The sequence below is a fragment of the Rhinoderma darwinii genome, chromosome 8 (assembly GCF_050947455.1).
Source record: "Rhinoderma darwinii isolate aRhiDar2 chromosome 8, aRhiDar2.hap1, whole genome shotgun sequence".
NCBI classification, from domain to species: domain Eukaryota; kingdom Metazoa; phylum Chordata; class Amphibia; order Anura; family Rhinodermatidae; genus Rhinoderma; species Rhinoderma darwinii.
Window position 1 is genome coordinate 5348490 of NC_134694.1, and position 15620 is coordinate 5364109.

The 15620-nt window shown below is 46.1% G+C and overlaps 1 protein-coding gene across 3 annotated transcripts in view; it reads right to left on the bottom strand.

Annotated features, from left to right (window-relative positions):
* Positions 1 to 1695: 1695 nt before the first annotated feature.
* Positions 1696 to 15620, bottom strand: part of NPDC1 (neural proliferation, differentiation and control 1) — a 53919-nt gene continuing 39994 nt past the window's right edge. For all 3 annotated transcript variants that reach the window (XM_075834759.1, XM_075834757.1, XM_075834758.1), the window contains 7 exons: positions 12670 to 12759; positions 7934 to 8068; positions 6686 to 6752; positions 5898 to 5982; positions 5084 to 5163; positions 4578 to 4677; positions 1696 to 1872 (listed from right to left, as the gene is read on the bottom strand). In XM_075834759.1, the coding sequence (XP_075690874.1) occupies positions 1798 to 1872; positions 4578 to 4677; positions 5084 to 5163; positions 5898 to 5982; positions 6686 to 6752; positions 7934 to 8068; positions 12670 to 12759 (632 nt within the window). In that variant the 3' untranslated portion in view covers positions 1696 to 1797. The remainder of the gene's footprint in view (positions 1873 to 4577; positions 4678 to 5083; positions 5164 to 5897; positions 5983 to 6685; positions 6753 to 7933; positions 8069 to 12669; positions 12760 to 15620) is intronic.

Sequence of the window (15620 nt, forward strand, 5' to 3'; positions counted from 1 at the left end):
ACCTCATCACCAGCGCAATATTTGGTCAACGTCCATACACATGGTAGTGGACGAATGGCATTGGTCCATGATTCGGGTGACCGAGGTCTATGGTCTTAAAGGGGACTTCCGATTTTAATATCTTCTATGGTGCCATTTGGACATTTCAGGAGGTCACATGGGTGGAGAGATGACCTTGTGGCAGCAAAGACTCGGTCATCTCGCCGTAGAATTAAGTGCTGGGACAGGAGATGAGAGGGGGTCCTAGACTTCTACCACCTTCTGGGGGTATACCCACTTTGGAAAGCCCCTTTAAAGTGGCCACACATGATGAGATCTGAGTTTTGGACTAGATCATCTACGTAAGTCCATAAATGGGTGAACTCCGATATAAGGTCCAACCGGCCGACATCTGGACAGTAGACGCCTGGGATGTGGGAAATTTCTGACTTAATCTGGCCACCATAATGCTGCCAAAAAACGACTCCGATTCTGATCACCAGGAATCTGCCCTTATAGGGACAGGGCTAAACAGTACAAAACATGGGTAAAGCATTTAATATTGTGATCTGCCCCCAATAGGGCATTGTTTAAAACTTTTGGGATCATATAGTATATGGTCGTATAGATTGGAAATTATCCAAAAGGCGACAGCGATGACCAAGCGCAGTTAATGGATGACCTATTAGGGTGTGTGGAGTTAAGTAGGGTGGTCTCCAATTAAGACTCCTCTCTATTAGCCATGATAGGACCCCTATTTGATGGCATCACCCAGCTATGGCCATAATGTTATGGTAATCTAGCATTTACGGCCGTGCCCATAGGGGCTCTTTGTTGGGTACACACAGGGTCAATAATGGTCAGATACCTCTGCTCAGATCCCAGCATGTGTGGCCAACCCAAGTATTGAGATCCTCTGTAGCCTGATGGTCTCCATTCATTCAAGCGGGGTTCTTACACCTTAAAGGGGCAGCGTAGCTCCCACATGGGTGAGGGTCATCCTAGTACACGTCCCATATAGATATGTACACAGCTACATATAAATACAACGAGGTCAGAGCAAAAACATCTCAGCATTGCTATATTTCAACATACCTGTACAAGGCGTATCCAAGGGTGACCAGGTAGTCTACCTTCAGCCCAAAGGGGAACTGCCCCTTTAAAGGAGAGTATGCCTTAAGGTCAAGAATTATCTTATCTCCTAGCAACTAAATATGATCAAAAAATCTATAATTTTTTTTTAGAATGTATGGCCTACCTGTGATTGTTGGACATAATAGACAGCGACATAAGCCAAGATACTGGTCCAGGATCAGGGAGTATGGCTTTAAATGGCAGATGAGTAACGGATACATTGTATATATATTTATATATCTATATAACGATATTATGTTTATAAAAGTGCAAATGTTGTTTAAATGTAACAATCATCTTCTTTAGCTCCGGACAAACAAAATGATATGAATTACAAGCTGCCGAGCTCCAGCCTGGCTCTGTGCACTCACTGGCATTATTAATAGAAACCTCTGTATATAGAGTTCTAGTCTGAGGTGGTCTTCTTCACTCAATACCACATTCTTCGGAGAAGAGACGGTTGAAATGACAGTGGTCGGAGTTTACGGACGACGCGTGGTCGCGCCGATTAACAGTCTTGCTTTCGTCGTCACGAGTGGAGCGGGATGGCTGAAAATAGTCTTTTTGCTAAATTTCAAAAAAAAAAAAAAAAAAGCTCAAAACTTTTCTGGTTTGATTCCCGTCTTGAGCTCTTCTTTGCGGATCTGTGTTTTGGTTTGGATAGGAGTCTGCAGGCGGAAATGACTAATGAGGGCCGTGGGTCGGGTGGTGGAGGGAGGAGTCGTCAAAGAGAGGATTTTTTACCTCCATTTCTCCGGTCTGAAAAAGAAAGCAAAGTGTAAATTAGACGCCATCGCTATCATATGTATACAAAATATACATAAAAATTATATTTAAAGGGTTACCCCACCCAGAAAATATAGCTCTCCTATTGTATTGCCCATGTAGTCATTCCGTTTTGATCAGGTGACATTTTTCTTTATTTTTTTTATGGCCTCCCTCTTTAAGCAAAAACGTCTCTCGCTCCGTCAGACTGGACATGACCGTGTCTTACACTTCCACCCAGCGGGAAATGACTAGGACAACCCCATTAATGGTCACAGACCCGCTCCGGTTTCTGATATAAGAGAATAGCATTGACCATTATAGTACCGATGTTCTCTCAAGACCTGGGTGCCCCTGAAACTTCTGCACCCCTATTGCACTGCCACATGTACCATCCCCTTGTAACGCTGTCTTATGTATTAGTAGGGTATATGGGTTTTTCTTAACAAGAAGCGGGGGTGGATGGTCTGCATTGCACCCTCTGCACCCCTGCCTGGTCAGTGGCAGCACCCAACGTAAAGTGCTATTCTCTTTTACAGTAGAGGGATTATCATGACACGAAGGGCTCCAGTTCTTATGGCATACTTTGCACCCCCCCCTTATTACACTGCTGCTCTTAAGGCCCTTTTACACCGGTCGGTGCAGTGAGCGCCGATCAATGAGACATCGTTGATCGTCGCTCGTTTGCTCCTGTCACGCGGAGCTATGGATGGGGACGAGCGGTCGCTACTCCGATCACTCGTCCCCATACATTATCATCATGTCGGCAGCGCCTCTCCCTGTTCACACACCAAGATGCGCTGCCGACAACCAGAATATTTCACTTTTTAAAAACGATACGGCCAGCGGATGATCCAGCGTTTGCTCGTTCATCTGCCGATCGCTCCTCTGTTTACACAGGGCACTTATCGGCAACGAGCGTTCTACGAGTTGTCTGCCCGTAATCGCCCAGTGTAAAACCCCTTTTTTTTTTTCCCACCCTCTCCATTCGGTACACCTTGCCATTGGCAGCAGCCTATTTAAAGCGCCGCTGTTCTCTTATGTAGTAGAGGAATGGTCATGACATTGGGGGGCAGGTGCACAATTTCAACCAACGTTTCCCTATAGGTGACTTTGACCGTTGTGAAAAAAAAATAAATAAAAAATGACCAAATCAGAAGGCTTCCAATGGTTGCCAGATGGTCCACGACCTTTATTTCCCCACAAGGAACCATTGAACGTGCGGTCATGCCGCGACTTTACAGCCAAATATTGCCGCGTTGCCCCAGCCTGTTGCAACCTCTATAACTTCTATTGCTACTCCACTGGAAACGTTACCAGCTTGACTCTTCTAGGACGGCACAGACAGAGCGTATGTTAAACAGACGGGTAAGAACAGGAACTGGCAGCTAATCCACGACACAAAACAGCAAAAGGATCTTTGACAGGCTTCACCTGAGCTCCGGCCGTCATAGCCGCACGTTGAAAGCTTTTGCTGGGAGACCCCCGTGGAGTCTTTGTGTCTGTAACACTTTACCTTGTAACAAGGCTAATCAATGGCGGCATTGTTCTCTGAAAGGATCTATCACACTGGGGCTGCTTGCAAACAAGCCACGGGGACGGCAGAGCCCGCGCTTTTATCCCATAACATTATGAAGGTCGTCTAATATCACACGCTACGCCCACTGGCAAATTGTAAAATTATACGGGGACTGTACGGCTAAGCCAACAAACGATAAGCGGCGTCGTAGCAGTAATAATGGAAGAGAAATGGAGCGAGATCCATTCAGGACATCGTTTACAATTACAATGGCTTTAGCGCTGTCAGATTCAACACATAAGAAGCTCGTTGCCCTGCCCGCCTCCCTCTTTGTCCCCATGTTGAATTTATACCTCTACCTATTTAGGATCCTACATTAATGTAGAGTCCCCCGATGATAATACTCAAGAGAGGAATCCCGGGCCGCCTGGTGTCCTAGAGAATGGATTACATATACGTGTGCCGGCAGAGGATGACCCCCCCTCCTTTGTAAAGGGAACGTGCCTCCACCATGGTCTGTTTGAGGTTTTAGTCTCCTGATATCAATGCTGGGAGGACCTCTACCGCCAAATAGGATTACAAGCCCCTATTAACAAGCCTCCCCTGCTGGGGTCCCTGTATTACAAACCTGAATCCTGTACATAGCCTGCATCTCACCGGCTGTTTTAAGGGCCTCCTCCCAGGGTAAAAGAGGCGGGGGGAGGGGGGGGATTAACTAAAGCTCCCGGCGGATATATGCCGAACGTATCCATAGGGCCCCATTCACCTAACAGAACAGTATATATTGACGTACCTTTTTTTAGACTGTGTAGTAAAGCATAGTCCGCTGTGCTCTCCTATACAGTCCAAAAAAAGGGCACTGCGCGGTAGGCGTTTTTTACAACGGGACATGATGTGTGAAGTATGCCAATGTATGCTGTACGGCGGGGCCTTTGGAAGGAGGGAGCAGTGGTATATCTCCGACAGACGTCAAACAGCCACATGTGAACAGAGCCTTAGTTATATCTGCTTTTGGGAAAGCTGGGTGACGAATAATCTGGCTGCCATTACATCTGTAACAGGGGATGTCAACCAGCTTTGCTAGAATCCTGAATGGCAAACCAGGAACGCTTTCACTAGACAGATTTGCCACTCAGAAGTCTGGGAAAGCTGTGTATAGTCGGCTCTAAATCATACTTACTGGGGCTAATCCTGGACACTCGTATACTGTGAAATCTCCATCCTCGTTCTCCTCGTCTGATGTGACGGCGGAATCTGTGTGTTTCAGCTCATCTTTATTTCTTTAAACAAAGAAATGAAATAAATAGGATTTATGGGTAAATTTCCATATAAATTGACCTGGGGTTGTCCCAGCAGATAAGACAAGACCCACAAACTTCGTCCACCGTAAAGGTGGCCAAACTCCTTAGATAGCGGTCGGTCAAATGTTCGTTTGGTCGAGAGCTATTCCTCTAGACCCCACAAACACATGCGCGCTCGGCTGAGAGCGCATGTGTATTCACCGGGGGGAGAGGGCACGAAGATGCTGCCAGACACCTTTGGAAATCCTGTGAAATCCCACAGGCCGATCCTTATGTCCCCCGACATCTGCCGTCGGAGGGAATTCGGGACACCCCCATACACATTACATGATCGGCAGGTTCAGTAGGAGTATGGGCAACTTAACACTATTAGACTAGCACTCACTTCTCCATTGAGATCATCTGCTGCTTCTGGTGCTGGTAATGATACATTTGGGCATTTTGAGCCAATTTCTTATCACCGGGCTGAAAGTAAAAACAAGAAGGAATTAGGGAAAAAACGAAATAAACAATCACCAAAATTGTCCAGTGAAAAACAAATTACTCTTATTTAAAGTGAACCTTCATCTTATTTGGACAATTAACATTAGAGGATCTGGCCCATATACTGATCTAACCCGAAGTCCAATATGTGAGACTTCTTGGCTCCTCTGATTGGCTGAAACAGCTCTGTAGCACAGCGTCAGCCATAAAGGACCAATTTAATTCCAGCCCCCAAATTGTCAATATGGTGAACTGTTCAGTGAGGGCACCCGACCAGATAGGGGGCAGCTGATGCAAGGAAAATATAGTATTACAAAGTGACTCTCCGTTCTGGCGTCCTTATGCCCTAATAATCTTTATGCGACAGCCCCTTGAAGTCGTCCTCTTCTGTTAAATGAATAAAATTCTATTAAACCATAAAATAGCGGTGCTGGAAAAACGCAGTAACAACCCAAAAGGCTGCTGCTACTGTTTCCATACGGATGGCCACCCAGGATTCTCGGTCTTCTGGATGGCAAACCTGCCTGGTTAACCAGTGACATTGCCGTAGCGGATGTATCACCGCTTAGCCGAGCCATTCAGGAATCTGGGGAAGCCGAGTGACCACCTGTTTGGAAGCCGCAATAGCGGTGCCAAATGATCACCCAGCTTTTTCATAAACTGAATACGAAGAATTAGTGAATAGAGAAAATAATAATTTGACGGCTGCAACATACCGAAGTCTTCTCATATGGCGGGGGAGGCGACTGCTTGTACGTGGAGTAATCAGTTTTCTCTGCCAGCTTCATCTCCTTGCGCATCCTACGAAGGAAGAGAACACAAAAAAACGTAAGGAATTATTGACATTTACAAATTATTACAGCGCTGATATATAAGGGAATGCACATATAGCGATTCCCTAATATACTTCCATTTTTGGGGTCAGTACCTATGAGCTGGAGGAAAGATCAGACAGCAGATCAGTGGTGGGTCTCCAGTCATTGCGATGCAGCAATGGCCGCCATTTACAACGGTCAGCATTTAATGCCAGGGTCTGCTGAGCGGCTGCAGGAAACCCCACTAGCTAGAACGGCCTTGCTCATTTACTGGAAAGCTCTCAGTCATAAAGAAAGCGATTCCAATAATAAGAATATATTAGAGAATTGCTGGATCTACAATTGCCTAAAAAGGTGGCCAAACACATTAGATGTATGTCGGGTGAACTCACCGATCATGGCGGGACTGGCCGAGCATCTAAGGTGTATAGCGGCGTCCTGAATCTCTCCTCCTCTCGGGGGAGAGAAGGATCGGGCATGATGAAGCGTGCGTGTGTATGGGGTAGTCGTTAGGAATAGCTGTATATCTAAAGGGTATGGCCAGCCTAATAGTGAAGACTCACCTTTGATTTGGGTAATAATGATGTCATAATACAAACAATTATTACAGATCTAAAAGGATTGAATGGCTTATTATGTAAATCTAAAATCTGCGGTCGCCCCCCGCCCACCAGTAAAGTATGTATTACCTGAACCAGCACACGCCAGCAACACTCAAAGCCAGGAGTCCGGCAATCGCACAGGCCACAACCACACCTGCAGGGACATGGAGAGTAAAAGGTTAAGGGATACCCACACAGGTAATAGTCCGGACACCCCCATACCAACGATACATAATCATCTCTAGTCAGAGGAAAACAAAAGAAGCCGCCGGCAAAACCCAACATAAACGGTACCAGCTTTCCCAGGGACATAACTAAAGAAGATATTTGGGCCACCTGATATAATCGACCGGCCCCGAGATGATGAAATAATTTATTTTGTGTGGTGTAAATTGAGCCGTCATTAGAGAATGTTGTCAGGGGTCTTTTATTGTAGAGGTAAAGACGGGGGGAGGTATTGAGGCTCCGCAGGGCCTGGGCAGTGGGCTCTCCGCTGGGGCTATTGTATGCCGCTCAGGAGGCCATCCTCACTCTTCCCAGACTTAATTGCTCTATTGTCTCGCTCAGCATCCTTTCCTGGGGTCCGTGCCTTTGACTGGTAACTTGAACAAAACAGGCAAGGTTATGCAGAGGGGGCACAATGGCTGTTTGAAGACGGATTAACAAGTCCTTTATAAAGACACATGAAAAGCGGAGAGAGAGGTCACTTTACACTAAACACTTCCCGGGTCCTTCATCCAGCAAGTTCAACGCGTGTGGAGGCAAAAGGGGAGGGCGGATTCTCGGACACTAAACCCGTAATCAGGAAATTCCGTCATTTATAAATGAATAAAAAAAAAACGAAAAGCCTTGGCTCGTCCTCTTCTGTCTAGTTGTTAAAATCCTATTCAGTTGTTTCTTAATTCTATCTGCTCCTGGGAAAGCGGAATGAAAATCAATATGGCAGCTATCATGGCCTCCGCAACGCCCACCACCCAGCTTTCCTAGAATCAGGTCTGTGTAAGTACGCAGCGATGCGGGAGATGGGAACATATCATGAAAAGGAGTCTGGAAAAGCTGAAATTGCCGCTGACCATTCAAGTAGCAGCCTCCTCAGCGAATGGCAGTCGCAGTCCGGTTATCATTCAGATTTCCCAGAGTCCTGAATGGCATATCAGTCTGGTGATGCAGTAATATATAGGTGTGGGCGGTATAGGATAGATTTGACACTCAGGAGTTGGGCCGCCATATTTTTCTTTCCTGGACCCTTAGAACTGGCTGAATAAAATTTGTATTAACCGGACAGAAGCCGATGACCTAATAACTTTCAGCCAAACCCCAACCTGTATGTCGTACCTAGCAGCACAGCATCATTGGGTGGTCGTTTTGTTCCTCTAGGAGCCCCCGGTACGTCGCTTCGTCCGGACGGTCCTTCTTCCACTGGTGGATTGGGGGCCGCAGGTGGCGGAGCCTGGGACGGTGTGGTGTTGACTAAAAAACAGACATATCAGACATGACGAGCACTGGAGAGGAGACTGATCCGCTCGCTATACATGGCCTCATATTGTGTCCCAATTAGTTGACGGAGCTGTTCTTACATAGGGCCATTTGCCTAAAGTGGAGTTCAGTGTCCCCCAGTAGTTGATGACCCCGGGCCGCTGACAGGGAGTCCACAGCCTGTGACAACGCTCCTGTGCCTCTGCCGTCATGCCCCATTAAGCACAGCGGACAATTACAGGCTCAGTGACTGATTATAAAGCAATCTGCATATAAGATTTACAGCGTCACCTCTGCTAAATGACCTGAGCCACTAACCCTAAAGTGTGCAGCTACTAAAAGTGTGTAACTACAACTGCCAGCCAGAAACCCTCAAGTAAAGCAGCGTTATAAGAGGAGCCACTGATATATGATGTAATGTCTCTGGAGGATATAATAGTGCTGGAGTGATATAAGAGGAGCGGCTGATATCAGTCACACATATGATGTAATGTCTCTGGAGGATATAATAGTACTGGAGTGATATAAGAGGAGCGGCTGATATCAGTCACACATATGATGTAATGTCTCTGGAGGATATAATAGTACTGGAGTGATATAAGAGGAGCGGCTGATATCAGTCACACATATGATGTAATGTCTCTGGAGGATATAATAGTGCTGGAGTATTATAAGAGGAGCGGCTGATATCAGTCACACATATGATGTAATGTCTGGAGGATATAATAGTACTGGAGTGTTATAAGAGGAGCGGCTGATATCAGTCACATATATGATGTAATGTCTGGAGGATATAATAGTGCTGGAGTGATATAAGAGGAGCGGCTGATATCAGTCACACATATGATGTCATGTCTCTGGAGGATATAATAGTACTGGAGTGTTATAAGAGGAGCGGCTGATATCAGTCACACATATGATGTCATGTCTCTGGAGGATATAATAGTACTGGAGTGTTATAAGAGGAGCGGCTGATATCAGTCACACATATGATGTAATGTCTCTGGAGGATATAATAGTACTGGAGTGATATAAGAGGAGCGGCTGATATCAGTCACACATATGATGTAATGTCTCTGGAGGATATAATAGTGCTGGAGTGATATAAGAGGAGCGGCTGATATCAGTCACACATATGATGTAATGTCTCTGGAGGATATAATAGTACTGGAGTGATATAAGAGGAGCGGCTGATATCAGTCACATATGATGTAATGTCTCTGGAGGATATAATAGTACTGGAGTGATATAAGAGGAGCGGCTGATATCAGTCACACACATGATGTAATGTCTCTGGAGGATATAATAGTACTGGAGTGATATAAGAGGAGCGGCTGATATCAGTCACATATATGATGTAATGTCTCTGGAGGATATAATAGTACTGGAGTGTTATAAGAGGAGCGGCTGATATCAGTCACACATATGATGTAATGTCTCTGGAGGATATAATAGTACTGGAGTGTTATAAGAGGAGCGGCTGATATCAGTCACACATATGATGTAATGTCTCTGGAGGATATAATAGTACTGGAGTGTTATAAGAGGAGCGGCTGATATCAGTCACACATATGATGTAATGTCTCTGGAGGATATAATAGTACTGGAGTGTTATAAGAGGAGCGGCTGATATCAGTCACACATATGATGTAATGTCTCTGGAGGATATAATAGTACTGGAGTGATATAAGAGGAGCGGCTGATATCAGTCACACATATGATGTAATGTCTCTGGAGGATATAATAGTGCTGGAGTGATATAAGAGGAGCGGCTGATATCAGTCACACATATGATGTAATGTCTCTGGAGGATATAATAGTACTGGAGTGATATAAGAGGAGCGGCTGATATCAGTCACACATATGATGTAATGTCTCTGGAGGATATAATAGTACTGGAGTGATATAAGAGGAGCGGCTTTTATCAGTCACATATATGATGTAATGTCTCTGGAGGATATAATAGTACTGGAGTGATATAAGAGGAGCGGCTGATATCAGTCACACATATGATGTAATGTCTCTGGAGGATATAATAGTGCTGGAGTGATATAAGAGGAGCGGCTGATATCAGTCACACATATGATGTAATGTCTCTGGAGGATATAATAGTACTGGAGTGATATAAGAGGAGCGGCTGATATCAGTCACATATGATGTAATGTCTCTGGAGGATATAATAGTGCTGGAGTGATATAAGAGGAGCGGCTGATATCAGTCACACATATGATGTAATGTCCCTGGAGGATATAATAGTGCTGGAGTGATATAAGAGGAGCGGCTGATATCAGTCACATATGATGTAATGTCTGGGGGATATAATAGTGCTGGAGTGATATAAGAGGAGCGGCTGATATCAGTCACACATATGATGTAATGTCCCTGGAGGATATAATAGTGCTGGAGTGATATAAGAGGAGCGGCTGATATCAGTCACATATGATGTAATGTCTGGGGGATATAATAGTACTGGAGTGATATAAGAGGAGCGGCTGATATCAGTCACACATATGATGTAATGTCCCTGGAGGATATAATAGTGCTGGAGTGATATAAGAGGAGCGGCTGATATCAGTCACATATGATGTAATGTCTCTGGAGGATATAATAGTACTGGAGTGATATAAGAGGAGCGGCTGATATCAGTCACACATATGATGTAATGTCTCTGGAGGATATAATAGTACTGGAGTGTTATAAGAGGAGCGGCTGATATCAGTCACATATGATGTAATGTCTCTGGAGGATATAATAGTGCTGGAGTGATATAAGAGGAGCGGCTGATATCAGTCACACATATGATGTAATGTCCCTGGAGGATATAATAGTGCTGGAGTGATATAAGAGGAGCGGCTGATATCAGTCACACATATGATGTAATGTCTGGGGGATATAATAGTGCTGGAGTGATATAAGAGGAGCGGCTGATATCAGTCACACATATGATGTAATGTCCCTGGAGGATATAATAGTGCTGGAGTGATATAAGAGGAGCGGCTGATATCAGTCACATATGATGTAATGTCTGGGGGATATAATAGTACTGGAGTGATATAAGAGGAGCGGCTGATATCAGTCACACATATGATGTAATGTCCCTGGAGGATATAATAGTGCTGGAGTGATATAAGAGGAGCGGCTGATATCAGTCACATATGATGTAATGTCTCTGGAGGATATAATAGTACTGGAGTGATATAAGAGGAGCGGCTGATATCAGTCACATATGATGTAATGTCTCTGGAGGATATAATAGTGCTGGAGTGATATAAGAGGAGCGGCTGATATCAGTCACACATATGATGTAATGTCTCTGGAGGATATAATAGTGCTGGAGTGATATAAGAGGAGCGGCTGATATCAGTCACATATGATGTAATGTCTCTGGAGGATATAATAGTACTGGAGTGTTATAAGAGGAGCGGCTGATATCAGTCACATATGATGTAATGTCTCTGGAGGATATAATAGTACTGGAGTGATATAAGAGGAGCGGCTGATATCAGTCACATATGATATCATGTTTGGAGGATATAATAGTGCTGGAGTGTTATATGAGGAGCGGCTGATATCAGTCACATATGATGTAATGTCTCTGGAGGATATAATAGCGCTGGAGTGATATAAGAGGAGCGGCTGATATCAGTCACATATGATGTAATGTCTGGAGGATATAATAGTGCTGGAGTGATATAAGAGGAGCGGCTGATATCAGTCACACATATGATGTAATGTCTCTGGAGGATATAATAGTACTGGAGTGTTATAAGAGGAGCGTCTGATATCAGTCACATATATGATGTAATGTCTCTGGAGGATATAATAGTGCTGGAGTGTTATAAGAGGAGCGGCTGATATCAGTCACATATGATGTAATGTCTCTGGAGGATATAATAGTACTGGAGTGATATAAGAGGAGCGGCTGATATCAGTCACACATATGATGTAATGTCTGGAGGATATAATAGTGCTGGAGTGATATAAGAGGAGCGGCTGATATCAGTCACATATGATGTAATGTCTGGAGGATATAATAGTACTGGAGTGATATAAGAGGAGCGGCTGATATCAGTCACACATATGATGTAATGTCTGGAGGATATAATAGTACTGGAGTGTTATAAGATGAGCGGCTGATATCAGTCACACATATGATGTAATGTCTCTGGAGGATATAATAGTACTGGAGTGATATAAGAGGAGCGGCTGATATCAGTCACATATGATGTAATGTCTCTGGAGGATATAATAGTACTGGAGTGATATAAGAGGAGCGGCTGATATCAGTCACACATATGATGTAATGTCTGGAGGATATAATAGTGCTGGAGTGATATAAGAGGAGCGGCTGATATCAGTCACATATGATGTAATGTCTCTGGAGGGTCTCAGCACTGGAGATCTGTAACAAAGTAGTGATCATGGAGGAGGGGAGGTTTCTGCACCAGATTGTCTGGACTGGATCCAATTGTAGCAACGTTGGAATTCACTGGCAGCAAGCAGAGATCTTTTAACCAGAAAACAAAGCCTAGCTCATTTTGGTGTGAGCTTTGGCGCAGCTTTCATTTTCTTCCCAATGATAGCTTCTCACTAACCTTGTTGTGCATTTTCGACAAGCTGCGGGTTCTGCTTCTCCAGCATGGACGCCAGGTAATCAATGACGGCTTCTGGGCCACTTCCCTTCACTAAAAACACAGACAGAATAAAAGAATTATTAAAAAAGTGTCACATAGATGTAACGGCGATAACTCCGGCTGTAGGTACATGTAGCGTCAGGCGGTTTATTAGCGACTTGCTGAGGTTTTGACATGTAAAACCTAAACCTGTTAATTTGCGGTAAAACGGCGTACGTTTTTGTCACGTGGCTCTTGGTCAGGCAGCACACAACCCTCCTAATGAGGATAATTGTCTATGGGAGGAATTAGTGGGACCGGGGTAATAACCCTGAGGCGTAAGGTGAACGAGCAGGGAGGAGCAGCCATTATGAATATTGAGGAATAAAGTGCCTCGTGCCTCCGGAGTATCAGTACTACCAGTCCAATGTCTCAGGGCAGGCCGGTAATACCATAATGAATGGAGCGGAATCACGGAGAACAATGGTGAAGACCATGAATAGCACACCGTGCCCGTCACGCATCATTACACGCACACTTGACCCCCGGGGGGCGCTGCCTCCACTCCGGAGTCATAGACAATCATTATGGATTAGGTGTCCGGCATCTCAAGAGTGGCCCCAGTGAAAGGGTTAAAAATCACTGTGTGTCCTGGTCATGATCTCATTGTGGCTGTAAAGGAAGGGACCACCCCCAGCAGAGACCACCTCAAACCTGCAATTACTCTTCAAAAGCCCCGGGCGGGTGGTGGTTCTGCGGCTTGTAAAATGTTGTACCTGCTTGTCAGGGGGGGGGGGGGGGGGAGAAATCGCAGAAGACGACATGTGGGTAAAAGATTGGAAGGGGGGGGGGTCCTCACCCCAACTGACAACCCCCCCCCATACAATGGGGACGATTGGAGACCATAAATGAATGAGCAAGGGTGGGGGGGTTTAAGTCTGCCCTATGTGGTTTGGATGTATCTGTAGAGCAATGCTACCCTCCCCAATCTGCCGCTTTCCGACTGTTGCAAAACTACAACTCCCATCATGCCCGACAGCCGCAGGCCTGGGGAACTGCATAGGAAATATGAACAGATGTGTGGCCAAAGTGGAGAGTTCCTTTAAATTGTTTCATCCACAATGTAGGGGGGAGGGGGCTCTCCATAGAGCGGTAGAGATTACAACACATCTTAAAGAAGAACTCCGGAAGGCTGTCATTAGTTACCAAGATCCTCGCTGCAGCGGTGGGGGAGTGGCGGCCATCATGCCCACTCTCTGGTGCTAGTAGCTTATATCAAAACGAGCCACGAGCAATTCTACCGGTGACAAGACCGGATCTTTATGATGGCATGGGCATCTAGATGTGTCACTCGCTGGCACAAACCCAAATAGGTTGCTCCCCAGCGCTGGAGCACTGGTCAAACAGTGGGGAGAGAGGACTGGATAAGTGGCAAGTGCTGTACAGAGTAGTGGTCACCCCGGGCTATGTGCGAGTCCATCATAGCCACTAATAGGGTGCTGGCTGATCGATGTGTAAGTGTCCGCTGGGTGAAGGATCAGAGCAGGTGGGTAGAATAATCTGAGGAAGTGTCTAGTAATAAAACTGAGAGCAGCAGTGAATGGAGCGGACAGGCAGTAAACTGGAGGAGAAGCATCTGCTGGCCATAAAACATTATACAGCGTGTTCTGCCCACCCCGCCACAAGATGCTGGCAAATACCTCAGAGCCCCGGTGCTGCGTCTATGGCGACCGGGCACACATGTAAGAGGACTCTCAGCTACCCAGGATCATCACTCAGGCGTCTCCTGTCTCCGCAAATGTAGAAATGGCTTCAGTATGGGAGTGGAAAGAGAAAAAAATGGCGGCTCCCTACTTAGTGTACACAAGATCAAGGCTCCGCAATGCTCCAAGTAAAGAATCACACCCGCACCCCAAGCATAGAGCAGCTCCCTTATACCCCAACACGCCCCCCAAGTAACTGCCTCGTTCTCCGTAGTACAGCCCCTTTACCCAAATATAGCCACGATCCAAGTTACAGCCCCGCTCCCCAAGTAACAGCCTCGTTTTTCCAAGTACAGCCCCACACCCCAAATATAGCCCCACACCAAGTATCATCCCGCTCCCCTATGTACTGCGCCGCTCTTCCAGGTACCACCGCACTCACAAATCTTTACTGCTCCCCCCCCCCCCAAGTACAGCCCTGCCCCCCAAAGTATCATCCTGCTCCCCCAGGTACCACCCCACTACCACAAGTATTTCATGCTCCCCCAAGTTACAGCTCCGCTCGCCAAGAATAGCCCCGCTCCACCAAGTATAAGCCCCGCTCCCCCAAGTATAAGCCCCGCTCCCCCAAGTATAGCCCCGCTCCCCCAAGTATAGCCCCGCTCACCCAAGTATAGTCCCGCTCCCCCAAGTATAGTCCCGCTCCCCCAAGTATAGTCCCGCTTCCCCAAGTATACTCCCGCTCCCCCAAGTATACTCCCGCAAGTATACTCCCGCTCCCCCAAGTATACTCCCGCAAGTATAGTCCCGCTCCCCCAAGTATACTCCCGCTCCCCCAAGTATAGTCCCGCTCCCCCAAGTATAGTCCCGCTCCCCCAAGTATAGTCCCGCTCCCCCAAGTATAGTCCCGCTCCCCCAAGTATAGTCCCGCTCCCCCAAGTATAGTCCCGCTCCCCCAAGTATAGTCCCGCTCCCCCAAGTATAGTCCCGCTCCCCCAAGTATAGTCCCGCTCCCCCAAGTATAGTCCCGCTCCCCCAAGTATAAGCCCCCTTCCCAGTTTCAGGCTAGGAGCATTGGCTGGGCGTACGCGGCTGCCTCCTATAGTTGATTGCTCTGTAATGTTAATGCTCCGGCTGAAGACACAACATACAGGACGCAGGAATACAATATTGGTGCCATGAGCCAATTACTTTTGTATATTTGGGAAAATAGTTATATCTGGAAGACCG